The sequence below is a fragment of the Daphnia magna genome, linkage group LG3, assembly GCF_020631705.1.
Source record: "Daphnia magna isolate NIES linkage group LG3, ASM2063170v1.1, whole genome shotgun sequence".
Lineage (NCBI taxonomy): Eukaryota > Metazoa > Arthropoda > Branchiopoda > Diplostraca > Daphniidae > Daphnia > Daphnia magna.
This window is the reverse complement of record NC_059184.1, coordinates 13,077,451-13,093,096: the sequence shown is the minus strand read 5'-3', so window position 1 is coordinate 13,093,096 and position 15,646 is coordinate 13,077,451. Positions and strand designations below refer to the sequence as shown.

General features: G+C 39.7%; 3 protein-coding genes and 1 long non-coding RNA gene across 10 annotated transcripts; all 4 read left to right on the top strand.

The window, feature by feature from the left end:
* Positions 1–1,204: 1,204 nt before the first annotated feature.
* On the top strand, positions 1,205–5,765 carry LOC116918307 (pancreas transcription factor 1 subunit alpha). 4 transcript variants are annotated; one of them, XM_032923984.2, is made up of 6 exons: positions 1,205–1,349; positions 1,719–1,899; positions 1,981–2,119; positions 3,179–3,574; positions 4,299–4,434; positions 5,247–5,765. In XM_032923984.2, exons 3-6 carry the CDS (start codon positions 1,991–1,993, stop codon positions 5,429–5,431), a joined length of 846 nt encoding a protein of 281 aa, XP_032779875.1. In that variant the 5' UTR covers positions 1,205–1,349; positions 1,719–1,899; positions 1,981–1,990; the 3' UTR covers positions 5,432–5,765. The 4 variants fall into 4 exon arrangements, with proteins under 4 accessions (XP_032779875.1, XP_032779879.1, XP_032779876.1 ...); XM_032923985.2 differs by lacking the exon at positions 1,719–1,899 and having other exon boundaries at positions 1,207–1,349; XM_032923988.2 differs by lacking the exons at positions 1,719–1,899; positions 1,981–2,119.
* Positions 5,766–6,804: 1,039 nt separating this feature from the next.
* On the top strand, positions 6,805–7,904 carry LOC116918309 (heme-binding protein 2). Its single transcript, XM_032923992.2, has 3 exons — positions 6,805–7,044; positions 7,118–7,440; positions 7,504–7,904. Exons 1-3 carry the CDS (start codon positions 6,958–6,960, stop codon positions 7,745–7,747), a joined length of 654 nt encoding a protein of 217 aa, XP_032779883.1. The 5' UTR covers positions 6,805–6,957; the 3' UTR covers positions 7,748–7,904.
* Positions 7,905–8,000: 96 nt separating this feature from the next.
* On the top strand, positions 8,001–11,201 carry LOC116918305. 3 transcript variants are annotated; one of them, XM_045170556.1, is made up of 7 exons: positions 8,001–8,158; positions 8,242–9,569; positions 9,629–9,733; positions 10,003–10,082; positions 10,157–10,467; positions 10,531–10,729; positions 10,791–10,984. In XM_045170556.1, the coding sequence occupies exons 1-6, from the start codon at positions 8,136–8,138 to the stop codon at positions 10,709–10,711; spliced, it is 2,028 nt and encodes a 675-aa protein (XP_045026491.1). In that variant the 5' UTR covers positions 8,001–8,135; the 3' UTR covers positions 10,712–10,729; positions 10,791–10,984. The 3 variants fall into 3 exon arrangements, with proteins under 3 accessions (XP_045026491.1, XP_032779874.2, XP_032779873.2); XM_032923983.2 differs by lacking the exon at positions 10,531–10,729 and having other exon boundaries at positions 9,644–9,733; positions 10,791–11,201; XM_032923982.2 differs by lacking the exon at positions 10,531–10,729 and having other exon boundaries at positions 10,791–11,201.
* A 1,025-nt stretch (positions 11,202–12,226) lies between these two features.
* LOC116918303 lies at positions 12,227–12,750 on the top strand. Of its 2 annotated transcripts, XR_006643997.1 has the most exons (4): positions 12,227–12,288; positions 12,356–12,485; positions 12,558–12,632; positions 12,708–12,750. It is a non-coding gene; the product is annotated as an uncharacterized LOC116918303 (long non-coding RNA). The 2 variants fall into 2 exon arrangements; XR_006643996.1 differs by lacking the exon at positions 12,708–12,750 and having other exon boundaries at positions 12,558–12,701.
* The last annotated feature ends 2,896 nt before the right edge of the window (positions 12,751–15,646 follow it).

Below are 15,646 nucleotides of genomic sequence, written 5' to 3'. Positions count from 1 at the left end.
AGTAACCAACATCGATGCCACTCCCCTGCGAAAGCTTAATTCATTTGCCGCTTATCGATGAGCTAAACTTTCGATTGCAACGGACCTGATGAAACGAAGATGATAAAACACAAATCAACGGCCCTATAACAAGTTGGGCCGCTCCCTTAATTTTTTATTTTGCGGCCTTTATTCCGCGACGGCCGCACACACACACACAAACATTTTGGAGATAAGATAATGAGACAAGCGGCTCCAGAAACTCGTAAGAATTTTAAATTTTCTCTCTTTCAACATAACAAAAGAGAGAACGTTATGGCTCTACTCGCCAAAAACTATCCAAAGATCCGCATCGTCCTTATTTTGAGCGCTCGACTTATTGCGGTTCAGTAGAGATGGATGTTGTATATACAAATAAATATATTTTTTTCTTCTGCTTTTATCCGAGTTTATTCCCCATCCCCCCCTACATAAGACATACACACAAAAAAATCGAATATAATCCATAACACCGTATGAGATCAACCGCGTGCCGACTTAGATTGATTTTTTCTTTTTAGATAGGGCTAGTCGGCCTAGGCCAAAAAAATACAGCATTGCCAAAGGGTCGACAATATGATTTGTTTGTCGATGCTTCGTTTGTATATATATATATATTTTTTTTTTCTTATGTATTTACAGGGCTACATTTGTTTCGAGGGAGAGGGTGACGTAGTGCAATTAATTGTTTGTCCTGACTGGTTAAACAAAAAAAAAGAAAAGAAAAGAACGTGGGGGGGGGGGACAAAAAGTGAACCATGTTTCACACCTGGACTGACAACACAAGAGAACAATTATTTTTTGTTTTTGTCACCCTTCCCCTTTTTTTTTTTTTTTGCCCGCTGTGGCCATGACTCACTGGGCTTTGAATTACGTTTCTAGAATTTAATACGCGATATAGTCAAACATTGCCGCTTTTATTTAATATTTCGTTCAAAACACGACAATCCGTAGATCCACGTTCACGCTGTTGAATTATTGAGCGATTGCACTGGAATCACGAACGTGTTCGTCCATCTGAATGTGTGGTCCCAACACGTTTCTGCCTTGGGTTCTATTTTTTAATAGAGGAGGATGGGGTTAGAAATGTTGAATGATACATTTGCAGATAGGTAAAAGATCCCCCTGCCCATTGTGTCACGATGTTACCTTTCCCCCTCTCTATACGCTGAGGGGGATATAGCAGACAGATTTTTAAGGACAGTTCGATCTTGAATCGCACAAACCAGTTGTAGTTGACCGTGCATTTTCTAAAGCTCTTTACGAGATTAGTGTTATTTGCAAGTATCTACACGATCAATCTGATTACGCAACAACCCGAAATTCAAAAGGTATTTTCTTTTTTTCTTTCTAATTTCCCAATTCCATTTCAACAGTTCGCTGATTTTAGTTGAATGTTCCATTCGTAGAGGGGGGGAGGTGGGGGGGGTTGATATCTTGATGATCGTAACAACTTCATTTTCCGTAGCGCCGTTATAGCTTATAGAATATCTGCATATAGTGGCGTCACGTTGATGTTCAATGTGAAACTAATACAAATCGATGAATAGGCGATTGGTTCCGCTCCATTCACGACGGTCCGGGTTTGCTGGAACACACACGTGTTCTTTTTCCCCTTGCCAAAGCCACCACTTGGGGGCCTTTTCTGCCTTGTAATTTCTCCTTCAATAAAAAAAGGTCTCCCCTCCTCCAAAATATAGAAAAATGGCGACGGAACAGAGAGGTGAGATGATGTTGTTTCCTATTGCTGATTTCATTCGTCACGGCGGTCCCTTTTGATGTGTACCACCGCAGTCAATCGACGGGGCCCAATGTCTATCCATCAAGGACCAGTACAAAAGAGTCATCTGCGTTTTTCTTTTTATTTCTTTTGTAGAGAGGGTGAGAGTGTATATAAATTCTCTGGTCATATTTTCTCACTTGACACGCCTATCAATGGCGGCGTTTGTCTTCGCCCATTAGATATGCAACGATGGCGCGGCTGCTGTGCGTTGTACGCACGCACAAATTGCGTGTACACACTTCATTCAGAAGGGGCTGGAACTCGACGTGCGCTGTTGTTCCATTCTGCGGATGGAGAAGCAATCGACAGGTCGATGATGTGAGTCTGTTTTTTTCTCGTTTTATTTCTAAAGCGGATGAGATCATACCTTTTTTCCTGAATGATTTCGTTCGTTTTTTTTGTTTTTTGTTTCTTTCTTTTTGGCAAATCACGTTTTGCATTCTTTTCTGCAAAATGAGCTGCATAAAAAAGAAAAAAAGAAAATGTTATGGCCGATTGAAACAAGATGAAGTGGGGGCTCCGGGAACTTGTTTGAAGGGTCCAGAAAATGGGAAGGCCATTTTTCTTTTTTAGACGATCCAATTTGCATACCGTGCAGCAAGTTTTTTTTTTCGATTATGTATCGCTTTGACCTTCGCTTAACTGTTTCGTTCATCAAAAACATAACCAAAAAAAACAAAACTGACCTCCGGAGAAAACCGTGAAAGTCCGCACGCAATTGCAAATCGATTCAACAACTCAAAAGAAATTCAAAAAAAACAAACAAAATGTTTGAATTTTCTCTCGCTTTAAATCGAAATTCAATTGAGAGGAGGGTGCAACATTGCCGTCGAATGATTGGCCGATAGACGTCGACATTGGCCATCACGAATGTCACGGTGATTGGTTGACGTCGCGGCGCACGCTCTCCGCTGTGTCACAACATTCACGCCCCACAGCCCTGTGTGCTCTACTTTGTGTCGTCGGTCTCCAGCTTTCAAAGGGGACCCATTGGGACCCGCCCCAGAACATTCGCCTCCTCCCCTATGTTGAAACGAGCGGTGGGGGAGGTGGATAGCGCACATACACTAACGTGTGTGTGTGTCCTTTTTTTTTTCTTTCTCTTTTTGATAGATAATGTCATTTTGCCTTAACAGAAAGATGAGAGGAGGAGTAGAAGTAGTTGGAAACGACGTCCGGCATTTAAAGGCTTGTTTGCACGGCACGTGCCAGTCACACTCCAGCCATTGACACCGTTAGTCGTATACCCGTTAAATCCATCCGCAGGCTTGCCCTTTCACTTAAACCACCCCCTCGCCACCCCTTCGGCGCTTTAAGTTGCAAATAAATCAGTGGAAAATGAATTCGCATTTTGATTTGGAATCGGTCAATCGGCAGTTTTTGATTGAATCGTCTGCGTCGCATTGTCTTGCCGATTTCACCGCTGATTCTTCGACGTTTTACGACGAATCTTGCGGCACCCATTCGCCCTCGGACGATTCTGAATTGATGAGCGGGAGCGACGCGGAGTCTGTTTACTCGTCGTCGCCGGAGCATCGGAGCAGCGACAGCGGAAACGGCGGCACTTCATCGTCGGGTCGAGCGTCTAATTCTAACGGCGTCGGTAGTAGCAGTCGCTCGTGGCGTCGCAAACGACGCTGCGGCCACCAACAGGTCCACCAGCGTCAAGCGGCTAATTTGCGTGAGCGTCGCCGTATGCAGTCGATCAACGACGCCTTTGAAGGCCTACGCACTCACATACCGACGTTGCCCTACGAAAAACGGCTTTCCAAGGTGACATTCTATTTGATTGAATTTGAAATTTTTCTTTTTTTTTTGGGGGGCAAAACCTTTGTGTTTGAAGAACAACTTTTACTACCCTATGAACCTGATATTGACATTTTGTTGATGTGGTTTGATTATTTTTATTTATTTCTATCTACTGGGGGGGGGGGGTGCACATTCCACGCTGTTGCGTATAACAGGCTCCGCTTTGACGCGTCTGATAAGCGCGCACAATCTTTGTTCTTTGAGCGACGTTCACAAGGGCGCGGCTATACTGAATATAGGACGCGATCAGTTGGTCTGATCGTTTGGCGGTGACCTTGTTTTAAATATATATATTTAAAAAAAAAAAGGAATCTTTTGTTTGACTCAATTTCTTTTGTCGGGAGATAATACGGAAGTTATGCGGCACACACGTCCATCGTTTTCGTGTAACGATAAACTGATGTCCACGTTGTTTTTTCTTTTCCCTTTGGCTTCTGCGCCACTGGTTCTTCGCACTGATTGGGAGAAGACATTTTTTAGGGGTTGCCTCCGTGTATAGTTTACCGACAATGATCGACTCTTGTCACGCAGTAGCCGCAAATGTTGACTCTGGCTTTAGAAATATTGTCTTTAAAAAAAATCAAAATCAAATCTCTATTTGGAAATGCTGCGTGAATTCTTTTGGGAATTTGTTCTTTCTCTTTGTAAGTAGTTAATTTTCGTTTGTTTTGCATGTATACTTATAAAGGTGGACACGCTGCGTTTAGCCATTGGCTACATTGGTTTTTTGGCCGAATTGGTGGCTAACGACCGACACCCTACCGATGTCCTTCAGAACGTCGTACCTGAGCCGCCCAAAAAGATCTTCATTAGCTCCACTAAAGGTGAGCGATTCATTCTCTTGTTTTTCCTGCCTTGTTTGCTTCCTGTCACGTCCCCCCGCTGTTCAGACGTCAAACAGGTTTATTTTCGTTTTTACTTGGGAAACCCATTCATCTCTAGTCGCTGTTGAAAGTCGACATTTTGAAGCAGCAGCTACCCAACGTTAAACGGCCATCCGTATTCACCATTTCGAGTGCTCCAAATGCGTTAGGTATTTGGTTAAGTGATGGGGTGTATATCCGCAATGGTAAATGTCATCAAAATGGATGCGCATCGCGGTTATGATGCAGGTGTCTTTTATTGATGCGAGTCCTCGACAAGAAGAGCAGCTCTCAAAATCGAATCAAAATGAATGTCCCCCTTTTTTATTTATTTATTTATTTATTTTTTGTGTGGGGTTACTATTGTCAACGAATGGTCGCCAGTGGGATGATGAAAAGAAACGTGGGGGGGATTTGACAAAATGTGCACACACAAAAAAACACAACAAAATGGGGAGAGAGAGAGAGAGCAAGACTTCATTGAGGGAACAATAGAATATTTTTTTTTTTGTGAAGCGCCATCATCGTTTCCGGATGGTCATCCTCTTCAAACGCACGCGCACATAAATATATTAGCCTATGTATGCTCGTCCCGTCACTTGGTCTGTACTATACCTCATAATTCCAAAAAATGGGGAATTCAGCACGTAAACACCTGGCGACTAAAACTGAATCATTTTAAACAACGCACATTTTTGATGGATTTGCACTTTGTTTTAAATCAATTGCATAACGCTGGTTTGGTACTTTTTTTTTTTTGTTTCGGTTGGCAGATGTGCAACATCACGGCGTAGCGTCTGTGGCGTCAGTCCATTCAATATCGTGGTCTTCTGAGAAGGAAAATGCGAACGCTACGCATCCGGGTGGCGTCATGGTGGCCAAATTGTGGACGCCAGAAGATCCGCGTTCTCTCCGCTCTCATCAAGATAGCGCCGGACCGTTTGGCCATGCCAACTGAATCAACTTTGATTTTATTATATATTTTTTTTTTTTCACCAAATAATAATATTTCTTGTTGTTGTTTATTCTCTACACACTCCCTTTTCTTAAACCTTTGTTTTGGCAAACAATTCCATCACCCTGTATAGCCGCCGGTCCTTCTATTATTTGACATTTGGTTTTTTATAGTTGGCCAACTGTACCCGAATTTGTGCAATTTCGGCAACACCTCTAGTCACACACGATCGAGCGTCCTACCCTTTTAAAACAGTAAACAGCCCAAAGATGTGAATCCGCATGTTATAGAAGACAATTTGCTGCTGTGCGTGTAAATATATATTTAGACCATTCCACATGAAATGATTTATCGATTCTTATTTAAAACGATTGTCGTGTATTTCGTTTTAACATCTCGGAGAGGATTACGTGCGACGATGATGAATCTACTAGAAGGGGGGGAACACACAACCCATTGGATGGTGCACAGGATCGATCCTTTTTCCGACGCAGAAGTGCCAGGTGTTGAGATTCTCACGGGCTCTTTGTCAATAGTTCTCGAGCCTCTTTCTGCTTGCTTTAAGCGCTTTATATATACGTATAAATAATTTTTTTTTTGTATTTTTATTTCTTCTTCTTCGCAGGAAAAGTTGGAACGTTCTAGACACGGAACACGAGCACATAATTTCACGCTCACCTTCGCTTAAACTTTTCTTTTCAAGATTTTTATTTTTTCCAAGGTCTACATCTATTGGAATTGTATGTTTTTCAACCGACGGATTTTTTCGCGTGCGTTACCATGGCACGATGTTCGGCATAACGCTGACATCTGCCGGTAAAAATCCGAACTGGCTGAAGGAAACGAAGTAAAGAAATCGAAGGGAAATCGATCGACTTGATTGATCCGTCTGATTTGGTTTTCCTTCGTCAGTCGTGATCGATCATTTTATTTCGTTAGACTTTTTTTTTCTTTTCTTCAAAAGCTTTTTATTCGACTACGTTACGTGGCTGTTCTCGTTGGAGCTGAGACGTTCGATCACGGCGACTCTCCCGCAAAAGTCGAGAACAAGATGCAACGATCGATCTATCCTTTCCTTATAATATTAATTGATTTTCGCGTGCTTTTGACAACACGATCGGTCGTGACGTCACCTCATTTCGTTAATGAGCGACCAGTCTCTGTTGTTGTAGCTCGCAGCGCCATAATAAAGGAATAACAGTTGACGAAGAAATGATTATCCTTGAGTGATGACGACTGTTTTTTTTTGTTTTTTTTTTCGTGATGAAGTTGATGAACGGGAGACGAAAAGGCGCATGCCCCGCCCGACCAAAATAGGTTTAAAGGATGTCATCAATCTGTTGACACAGCGAACTGGATTGCCGTTGCCAGGGTAGCCGGCCGAAAGGACACGGGACAGACGGCCGTGCATCAATTACCCATTGCCCGCGTGTCTCTCGCTCTGCGTTATGCCGCGAAAACAGAGCTTTTCATTGTAAGAGACGGTAGCACTTTGTGCATTGTCCCGATTGTGTCGTCCGTACTTCGTCATGTCCAGCCTCTTTGAGCGAATTAAAAGTGCCATTCCGAAAGACGGGCTGCAAATCGCATCCTACAAAGTCATCCGCCAGATCCAGGTAGTTTTTTAAAATACGCATTTGGCTATTTCATTCTTTTAGCGATGACTTTTTTTAAATTGTCATTCGTTAGGATTACGAGGAGAGAATTTATCCACCGCAAACGTGGGTCAGGACTCAGATAAAGAGCACTTCGAGAGAGGATTGCACTTATCCGATGTTTTGGAAACTATTCAACTACATTTCTGGACAAAACGAAAGGCAAGAAAAAATCCCAATGACTGCGCCCGTCTCCGTTCTGGTCGAGCCGGACGATCCGTCCGAAGCCGCTGATTACCGCCAGAATACCTTTACGATGGCCTTTTACATTCCTGCACCGTTCGACGAGGATCCTCCGCAACCCAACGACCCTAGCGTCTCCATTGAACATCGACCCGAAATCAGAGTTCTCGTCAGGTATTTGCAACTGCAATTGTTTTGGTGTTTTTCAATCGATTTCAATCGATTTTATTGGTGTAGAACTTATGGGGGTTTCAGTAACGACCGCATAGACCAAGAAGAGCGTTGCCACCTGCTCGCCTCGCTTACTGCGGAGGACAGAGAAATGGTGCAAGACCTACTGAATAAACCGGGCGGTGGCGTTTATTATTGCGCCGGTTACGATCCGCCTCTCAAGCTCTTTTTCCGGCGAAACGAAATTTGGCTCCCTATCCAAGGGCAAAACGATAACTCAGGCGGTTCGACTATTTCCCCCGTTAATTAAGCAGTAGGTTACTATGTGTCCAAACCCACGATGGCCGCAACGTTGAGCGAAAACCGCAAAACTTAACAAATTATTTATAATTTCCCTTTTCCATATAGACATGCCATGTTGTGTCCTTCTCAATTCTTCACGTGTTTACAATACAGTCTGCACAGTATATACCACTTTCCCTGTTTTGCTCGATGCAAATGGAACGCACATCAGTAACGAGATCTCGTGTTATCTTTGATCTTTGCCACATGCTCGTGAACTGCGGCTATAGCAATAGTTTGCATGTTTCTTGGTTCGAACAACACGTATCGATCAAGATGTGTCGTATTGGTGTCAGTTGGTTTAGAGTCGTCCCAACTAGCTGGTATCAATACGATATCCTTGACTGCGCTATACGATGGATTCAAACCCGATTTCAAAGTAAGTGGCGACCTTTTATTTTTAACGCATCGACACACCCGCATAATTGAAGGTAAACCACTGATTTATTTACCACTATAAAGATGGGCCATGGCCTTGTTTTTCCCTTTCGCCATTATCGAGTCGCTGGCTTTAAATCTTGAAGATTGCAATAAGCCAAATGCTGGCTTTCCAGCTGTCTTCGATACCGTGTCACTTGGCGACTTTCACATCCGCGCCTACGAGAAAGTGATGGCATCTTCAACCTCCCGATTCTATTTCGCTCCGTTGGCTTTGCTGGAACACACGAGTGCCTCGAGTGGGCGTAATAATTTGACCGGTGAGAATCAGTTGGCGTTCCGCGTTGAGATGTGGAACGACGAGTTGCGCTACATCGTGAAAGACTATTTAAGCAACATCACCGGTCTGGCTATAGAGGAAAATAGAGTTAGTATACTACCGTTTGAAAAGGTTTCTCTTCGATGTCAAAGATGCAGCCCGACTCGTTTGGACAGCCGCTGGCGATCTTTTTCGCAAAGTTCCAAACAGATGGAATTTCGAATGGTCTGTTCTACGTTGGAAGAGTGTCACAATCTTCGCGAGCAGATGGTTCATCATCCCGAACAGTTCTCTTCGCATTTGACGCTATTTTTCCGAATGGAGAGTAATAAAGGCTCTGTCGGTTCTATACGGCGTAAAACTGCGTCGATCACCAGCGATCACGTTTGGAACGGACCAATCATGTTCGATTTAAATAGAAGGTTTTCTAATTCTTCTTTTGCTCTGGTGACTTCGCAAGATCGTGGAAGGATCGTGTCGGAGGCTTTGGAGAATGTCTTGGGTGACGTTGAAATTTTGTTGGAGAGTGTCGAAGATTTGGCCATAGAGCCAGAGGATGAACTTCGTTTGAGAAAAATGATGGAGAATATTCTGTTTGAAAATTACATAATCCCACTGGAGGATGATAGCGAGTCTGCTTGGAACTCCCTCTACTGGGATTATGAGAATGTTGGACTGGACGTGAGGCCGGACATAATGGCTAGAAAACTCAACAAGGTTTACAAAAACGCAGAAGAGAGAGATCGCAAGTGGATTGTTGAACAATTGAGCCACGGACCAGGTCTTTCGTCAACGAAAACAGTACTCAGCGATGAAACTTCTCTTGCTTTAGCTAATATTTTTCAAACAATACCGAAGCATATCGGTAGTCGACTTCAAAGCAGCCAACGGAATATTCAGTGGGACGGACATAAATTTATTCCCAAAGTGACCAAATTATTCAGGATTAACTTGGATAAGCTCAGACACAGTTTCAAGCCCGTGAGAAACGTTCCAATCAAGTATTCAGTAATCGACTTGCGATTGGATCTCAACGTTCAACCGGCCATGTCACGAATTAATTTCGAGAGACAACCTCAAATTCCTGAATTCCGTAATGCGTTTAAAATTTTTTTCTATTGGCAAATAAACAGACTCTTTATTACAACTTAGGCAACGCTAAAAAAGGAAATGAAGAAATGCAAACTATTATGAAACCAGACGAACGGCTTACAAGTGACACAACGGGAAATGAATCTAGCCCTGGAGTGCTGCAAGGTAGGGCATTTTTATCACTAGTTGCCCATCAGCTGATAGTGACTTGATGTTTGGTTCGCTTGGCAACCGTTTCTATGCGGGCAAAGTGTGTAAATAAATGTCAGCTTACATAATTTTTCAAACCGTGACATCGCTTATTTAGACAACAGCGTATGAAACTTTCTAGCCATTGACTCATTTCCTTCCGCGTCTCGTTTCTAGCTCTTGTGTTTTAACCCTGTCTCAGAAAGAAAATTAGTTTTGTCTGTCTTTTGCCATGGCACTGTCAGGTCTCTTTCAAACCATTCGTGGGGCCATTACCGGCGGAGGGATAAAGACTGCCCCGTACACTGTGATTAGACAAGAAAAGGTGCTTCGCATTTTTTTATTCTATAACTGACCACATTTTAATCTAATTTTTGGCCAATTAAATGTCATTAACAGGATTATGAAGAAAGGCTTTATCCAGCTCAGAAATGGGTGAAAACAAGAGTGGAAAATATCTCCAAAGACAGCGCTTCTTCTGCAATGTTCTGGAAACTGTTTAATTACATATCTGGCCAGAATTCTAAGCAAATTAAAATCCCTATGACAGCTCCTGTAACCGTTTTCATTGAACCGGGATCTGGGCCCAATTGTGAAAGCACTTTCACTATGGCATTTTACATACCTTCTGAATTTCAGGAAGATACACCAGAGCCAACTGCAGATGATGTGTCCATTGAAGAACGTCCAGAATTTAAGGTTCTAACCAGGTAACCAACACATTTCTATTAGCTGGTAGCTTCCTTCTGAAAGTGTTCTTCTTCTACATTTAGAGTATTTCAAGGCCCTACTGATGATACAGCTTTTGTCGAGCAGGCAGTTCATTTTGGGGAATTAATTCAGTCAAATAAGGAAACTGGGGTTGATTTTGATAATTATTTCTTTGGGCAATATTATAATGGAAATCCTGGTTCCGTTGAGATCAATGAGATATGGTTTGAGAAATCCGACTAATTTAACTAATATCTTAGTGTGCGTTACAATACTTCTTTTTCATGTATCTGAGAAGACTAACGATGAAATTCTCCATTAGGACTTATGGAGGCTTTTCGAACGACCGCGTCACCAAACAAGAGCACATCAACCTTTTCACTTCCCTGTCCGAAGAGGACAAACAACTAGTAGATCAGTCTGCACCATATTATTACGCCGGCTACGATCCCCCATTCAAACTATTTTTTCGTCGCAACGAAGTGTGGATGAATATCTTTCAACCTCGCTTGCAAATAGATGCGGAATCCGAACAGCAGGCTTTTGCACCACCCAATTCTTGCAGTGGGGTCAACACACCAGAAAACTGAATCACTTAAATGAACCTTCGAAATTTTTTAAAATTAATTCTTTGCTTATATTCCTTAACATGGGAAATCGTTATTTCTGGATCGAAACCATTATATTTTTTGTTGTTTGTTTGATGGCTCAGATAAATGGTTTTCACACATTATATAGATCTTCAGTTATCTTTTTAGGATTTATGTATTATTAATCCTTTAAGTGTTCTGGAGCTCCATGGTTTTTAATTAAGTTGGTGCCAAATCGAAAATTGTCTTTTTATTTTCATTGATCGGAAAAAGCAATAGGCAAAATAACCCCGATAAAATAGACCCGACTTTTTCCAAAGAAAGACTATTTTCCTAGATATAGCTGTACATGACATAAATTCAAAATTAAACGAAGATCACGAAAATCAACTTCGTTTTTACGTGCGATTCAAACTTTCATAGTTTTTGAGTACTTTCAGTTAAATGTAGTTGCACTTAAACCACTTAGATAACGTTTTATTCAAAAACAAAGGAACTAACAGGAAAACTAATTACACATTATATTAACACAAAATACAAAAAATTTAACGCTGATTTTAACATATTAGTTTTCTAGTCGACTGAGTAATTTTTGAAATTTATGGACAAAAGTGCTATAGAGTTGGCTAACGTCCGAAGTTGCCAGTTCGATGAAATTGTGAAAAAAAAATTGGACACGAACTAGTAACAGTTCTTGCAGAGTAATAGAATACTGGTGTAGCCACGGCCATGTTAACTCCCCCTCTCGGATTTTTTCCCAAAAGTTGTTGCTAATTTCGCGTATCGATTGTGAGAAAATGAGGCAAGATATCGATTTAAGTGTCCCATAACCGTAACTGCCACCTATGAATTGAGTTTTAAGGGTTGTTATTGTTAAAACAACCAATATGTTTATACATACATTTTTTCACACTAATTAATTAAGCCACTTTTTGTTTACTTTCTGAAGTACAGACGACGAAAATGAGCGAAAACATAGCGAAAACGTAATACATCACAAGTTCACAACACAGCCGCTGTGGCGCTTTCGTTATGGGATAGAAAGACTTTCAGGCCAAAAAGGCAATGGGAGGGCCCGCCATAAGCGTGGCTACACCAGTATTCTATTACTCTGGTTCTTGCATGGCGGCTTACGGAGTTTCGTCCGTTGTAGTTTTAGTTTTAATTTTTTCCATTGAAATTATCTTCCGTTCCATTCATAATTGGATTACGAAATTCCTTCGTTATCAGGTAATCTTGTAATTTTTATTTGACCTCGATATAGACTGTACTTTATTTATTATTAATTTTTTTGTAGACGTGTTTACTTTCTGTAGCAGACAAATGGATGTTGTAGAGCAAACTGGCGGGCTGATAAGGGAGCCCATAATAACAATCTGTGAATTAAGTGACTATGCACAGGGACTTGATGAAAAAGACAAACGACAGTATGTAGAAAAACTAGTTAAATGTGAAATAGATTGCCCATTATAATTAATTAATTAATTATTATAACGAAGGGCACAGTTTTTCGATAACAACGGCTTACACTACCCACATTTGTTGTGGAATAAAAAATGGGCAATCTATTCAAAGTGGGTACCCTATTCATTTTTTCATTTCCCAATTTTTTTTCTAGCCCTAGTTCTATCTGGTTTATTTTTATTTAGCTATTGTTTGTGAATGGTTTGTTGTTCATCCCCTTGGAGCAGACGAATTTCTGGCAGCAAACGAAATTCTTCGGCTAAAAGAGACAAGCAACTTACAAACAAAAATAAAATAAAAATAAAGTAGATAGAAATGGGGCTAGAAAAACAATTGTGAAATGAAAAGATAAAGATGGTTTCTCCATAAGACGCTGCAGCCGCAGCAGACCAACTTGGACACAAATGAGATTTTCGCATTTGTGGAAAACGCGCAACGCAGGATGTTTTACTGCTCTTTTGGCGCAAAGGAATCTTCCCACATTTTCATTTTTTGGTAAATTCTAGATTTAGTTTAAAATACACGATTTCCATTCCAAATTGAACGACAATTACGAAAATCAGGTTTATTTTTGCCTGGGATTTGTAGTTATTTTAATTTAAGTAGAAAACGGAAGATAAAGGTTGTTGCGTTAATAGCACTTGTGTTCAGTAAATTTCAAAAATTACTTGGCTGACGAGAAAACTAATACTATTATCGAAATCAGCATTAAATTTCGTGTATATTGTGTAATTTTTATTGAATTCAAAGAGATGCCCGTTTTTGCAGATTTTGACAAAAGTGGGAAGGCTATACCCTTCCCACTTTTTCATTTTTTGGTAAATTCTAGATTTAGTTTAAAATACACGATTTCCATTCCAAATTGAACGACAATTACGAAAATCAGGTTTATTTTTGCCTGGGATTTGTAGTTATTTTAATTTAAGTAGAAAACGGAAGATAAAGGTTGTTGCGTTAATAGCACTTGTGTTCAGTAAATTTCAAAAATTACTTGGCTGACGAGAAAACTAATACTATTAACGAAATCAGCATGCAATTTGGTGTATAATGTGCAATTTCTGTTGAATTCCAAAAGATGTCCGTTTTTGCAGATTTTGACAAAAGTGGGAAGGCTATACCCTTCCCACTTTTTCATTTTTTGGTAAATTCTAGATTTAGTTTAAAATACACGATTTCCATTCCAAATTGAACGACAATTACGAAAATCAGGTTTATTTTTGCCTGGGATTTGTAGTTATTTTAATTTAAGTAGAAAACGGAAGATAAAGGTTGTTGCGTTAATAGCACTTGTGTTCAGTAAATTTCAAAAATTACTTGGCTGACGAGAAAACTAATACTATTAACGAAATCAGCATGCAATTTGGTGTATAATGTGCAATTTCTATTGAATTCAAAAAGATGTCCGTTTTTGCAGATTTTGACAAAAGTGGGAAGGCTATACCCTTCCCACTTTTTCATTTTTTGGTAAATTCTAGATTTAGTTTAAAATACACGATTTCCATTCCAAATTGAACGACAATTACGAAAATCAGGTTTATTTTTGCCTGGGATTTGTAGTTATTTTAATTTAAGTAGAAAACGGAAGATAAAGGTTGTTGCGTTAATAGCACTTGTGTTCAGTAAATTTCAAAAATTACTTGGCTGACGAGAAAACTAATACTATTAACGAAATCAGCATGCAATTTGGTGTATAATGTGCAATTTCGGTTGAATTCCAAAAGATGTCCGTTTTTGCAGATTTTGACAAAAATTTTCATTTTTTGGTAAATTCTAGATTTAGTTTAAAATACACGATTTCCATTCCAAATTGAACGACAATTACGAAAATCAGGTTTATTTTTGCCTGGGATTTGTAGTTATTTTAATTTAAGTAGAAAACGGAAGATAAAGGTTGTTGCGTTAATAGCACTTGTGTTCAGTAAATTTCAAAAATTACTTGGCTGACGAGAAAACTAATACTATTAACGAAATCAGCATGCAATTTGGTGTATAATGTGCAATTTCTGTTGAATTCCAAAAGATGTCCGTTTTTGCAGATTTTGACAAAAGTGGGAAGGCTATACCCTTCCCACTTTTTCATTTTTTGGTAAATTCTAGATTTAGTTTAAAATACACGATTTCCATTCCAAATTGAACGACAATTACGAAAATCAGGTTTATTTTTGCCTGGGATTTGTAGTTATTTTAATTTAAGTAGAAAACGGAAGATAAAGGTTGTTGCGTTAATAGCACTTGTGTTCAGTAAATTTCAAAAATTACTTGGCTGACGAGAAAACTAATACTATTAACGAAATCAGCATGCAATTTGGTGTATAATGTGCAATTTCTGTTGAATTCCAAAAGATGCCCGTTTTTGCAGATTTTGACAAAAGGGAAGGCTATACCCTTCCCACTTTTTCATTTTTGGTAAATTCTAGATTTAGTTTAAAATACACGATTTCCATTCCAAATTGAACGACAATTACGAAAATCAGGTTTATTTTTGCCTGGGATTTGTAGTTATTTTAATTTAAGTAGAAAACGGAAGATAAAGGTTGTTGCGTTAATAGCACTTGTGTTCAGTAAATTTCAAAAATTACTTGGCTGACGAGAAAACTAATACTATTAACGAAATCAGCATGCAATTTGGTGTATAATGTGCAATTTCTGTTGAATTCCAAAAGATGTCCGTTTTTGCAGATTTTGACAAAAGTGGGAAGGCTATACCCTTCCCACTTTTTCATTTTTTGGTAAATTCTAGATTTAGTTTAAAATACACGATTTCCATTCCAAATTGAACGACAATTACGAAAATCAGGTTTATTTTTGCCTGGGATTTGTAGTTATTTTAATTTAAGTAGAAAACGGAAGATAAAGGTTGTTGCGTTAATAGCACTTGTGTTCAGTAAATTTCAAAAATTACTTGGCTGACGAGAAAACTAATACTATTAACGAAATCAGCATGCAATTTGGTGTATAATGTGCAATTTTTGTTGAATTCAAAAGATGCCCGTTTTTGCAGATTTTGACAAAAGGGGAAGGCTATACCCTTCCCACTTTTTCATTTTTTTGGTAAATTCTAGATTTAGTTTAAAATACACGATTTCCATTCCAAATTGAACGACAATTACGAAAATCAGGTTTA

Coding starts and splice junctions, on each gene's coding strand:
- LOC116918305 (XM_032923982.2), top strand. CDS start 8,136: ATGGATTCAAACCCGATTTCAAA. Junction 8,159..8,241: donor GATTCAAACCCGATTTCAAA/GTAAGTGGCGAC, acceptor ACCACTATAAAG/ATGGGCCATGGCCTTGTTTT. Junction 10,083..10,156: donor CTGTGATTAGACAAGAAAAG/GTGCTTCGCATT, acceptor TGTCATTAACAG/GATTATGAAGAAAGGCTTTA.
- LOC116918309 (XM_032923992.2), top strand. CDS start 6,958: ATGTCCAGCCTCTTTGAGCGAATTAAAAGTGCCATTCCGAAAGACGGG. Junction 7,045..7,117: donor AAGTCATCCGCCAGATCCAG/GTAGTTTTTTAA, acceptor GTCATTCGTTAG/GATTACGAGGAGAGAATTTA. Junction 7,441..7,503: donor GAAATCAGAGTTCTCGTCAG/GTATTTGCAACT, acceptor TTATTGGTGTAG/AACTTATGGGGGTTTCAGTA.
- LOC116918307 (XM_032923984.2), top strand. CDS start 1,991: ATGGCGCGGCTGCTGTGCGTTGTACGCACGCACAAATTGCGTGTACAC. Junction 2,120..3,178: donor GCAATCGACAGGTCGATGAT/GTGAGTCTGTTT, acceptor GTCAATCGGCAG/TTTTTGATTGAATCGTCTGC. Junction 4,435..5,246: donor CTTCATTAGCTCCACTAAAG/GTGAGCGATTCA, acceptor TTCGGTTGGCAG/ATGTGCAACATCACGGCGTA.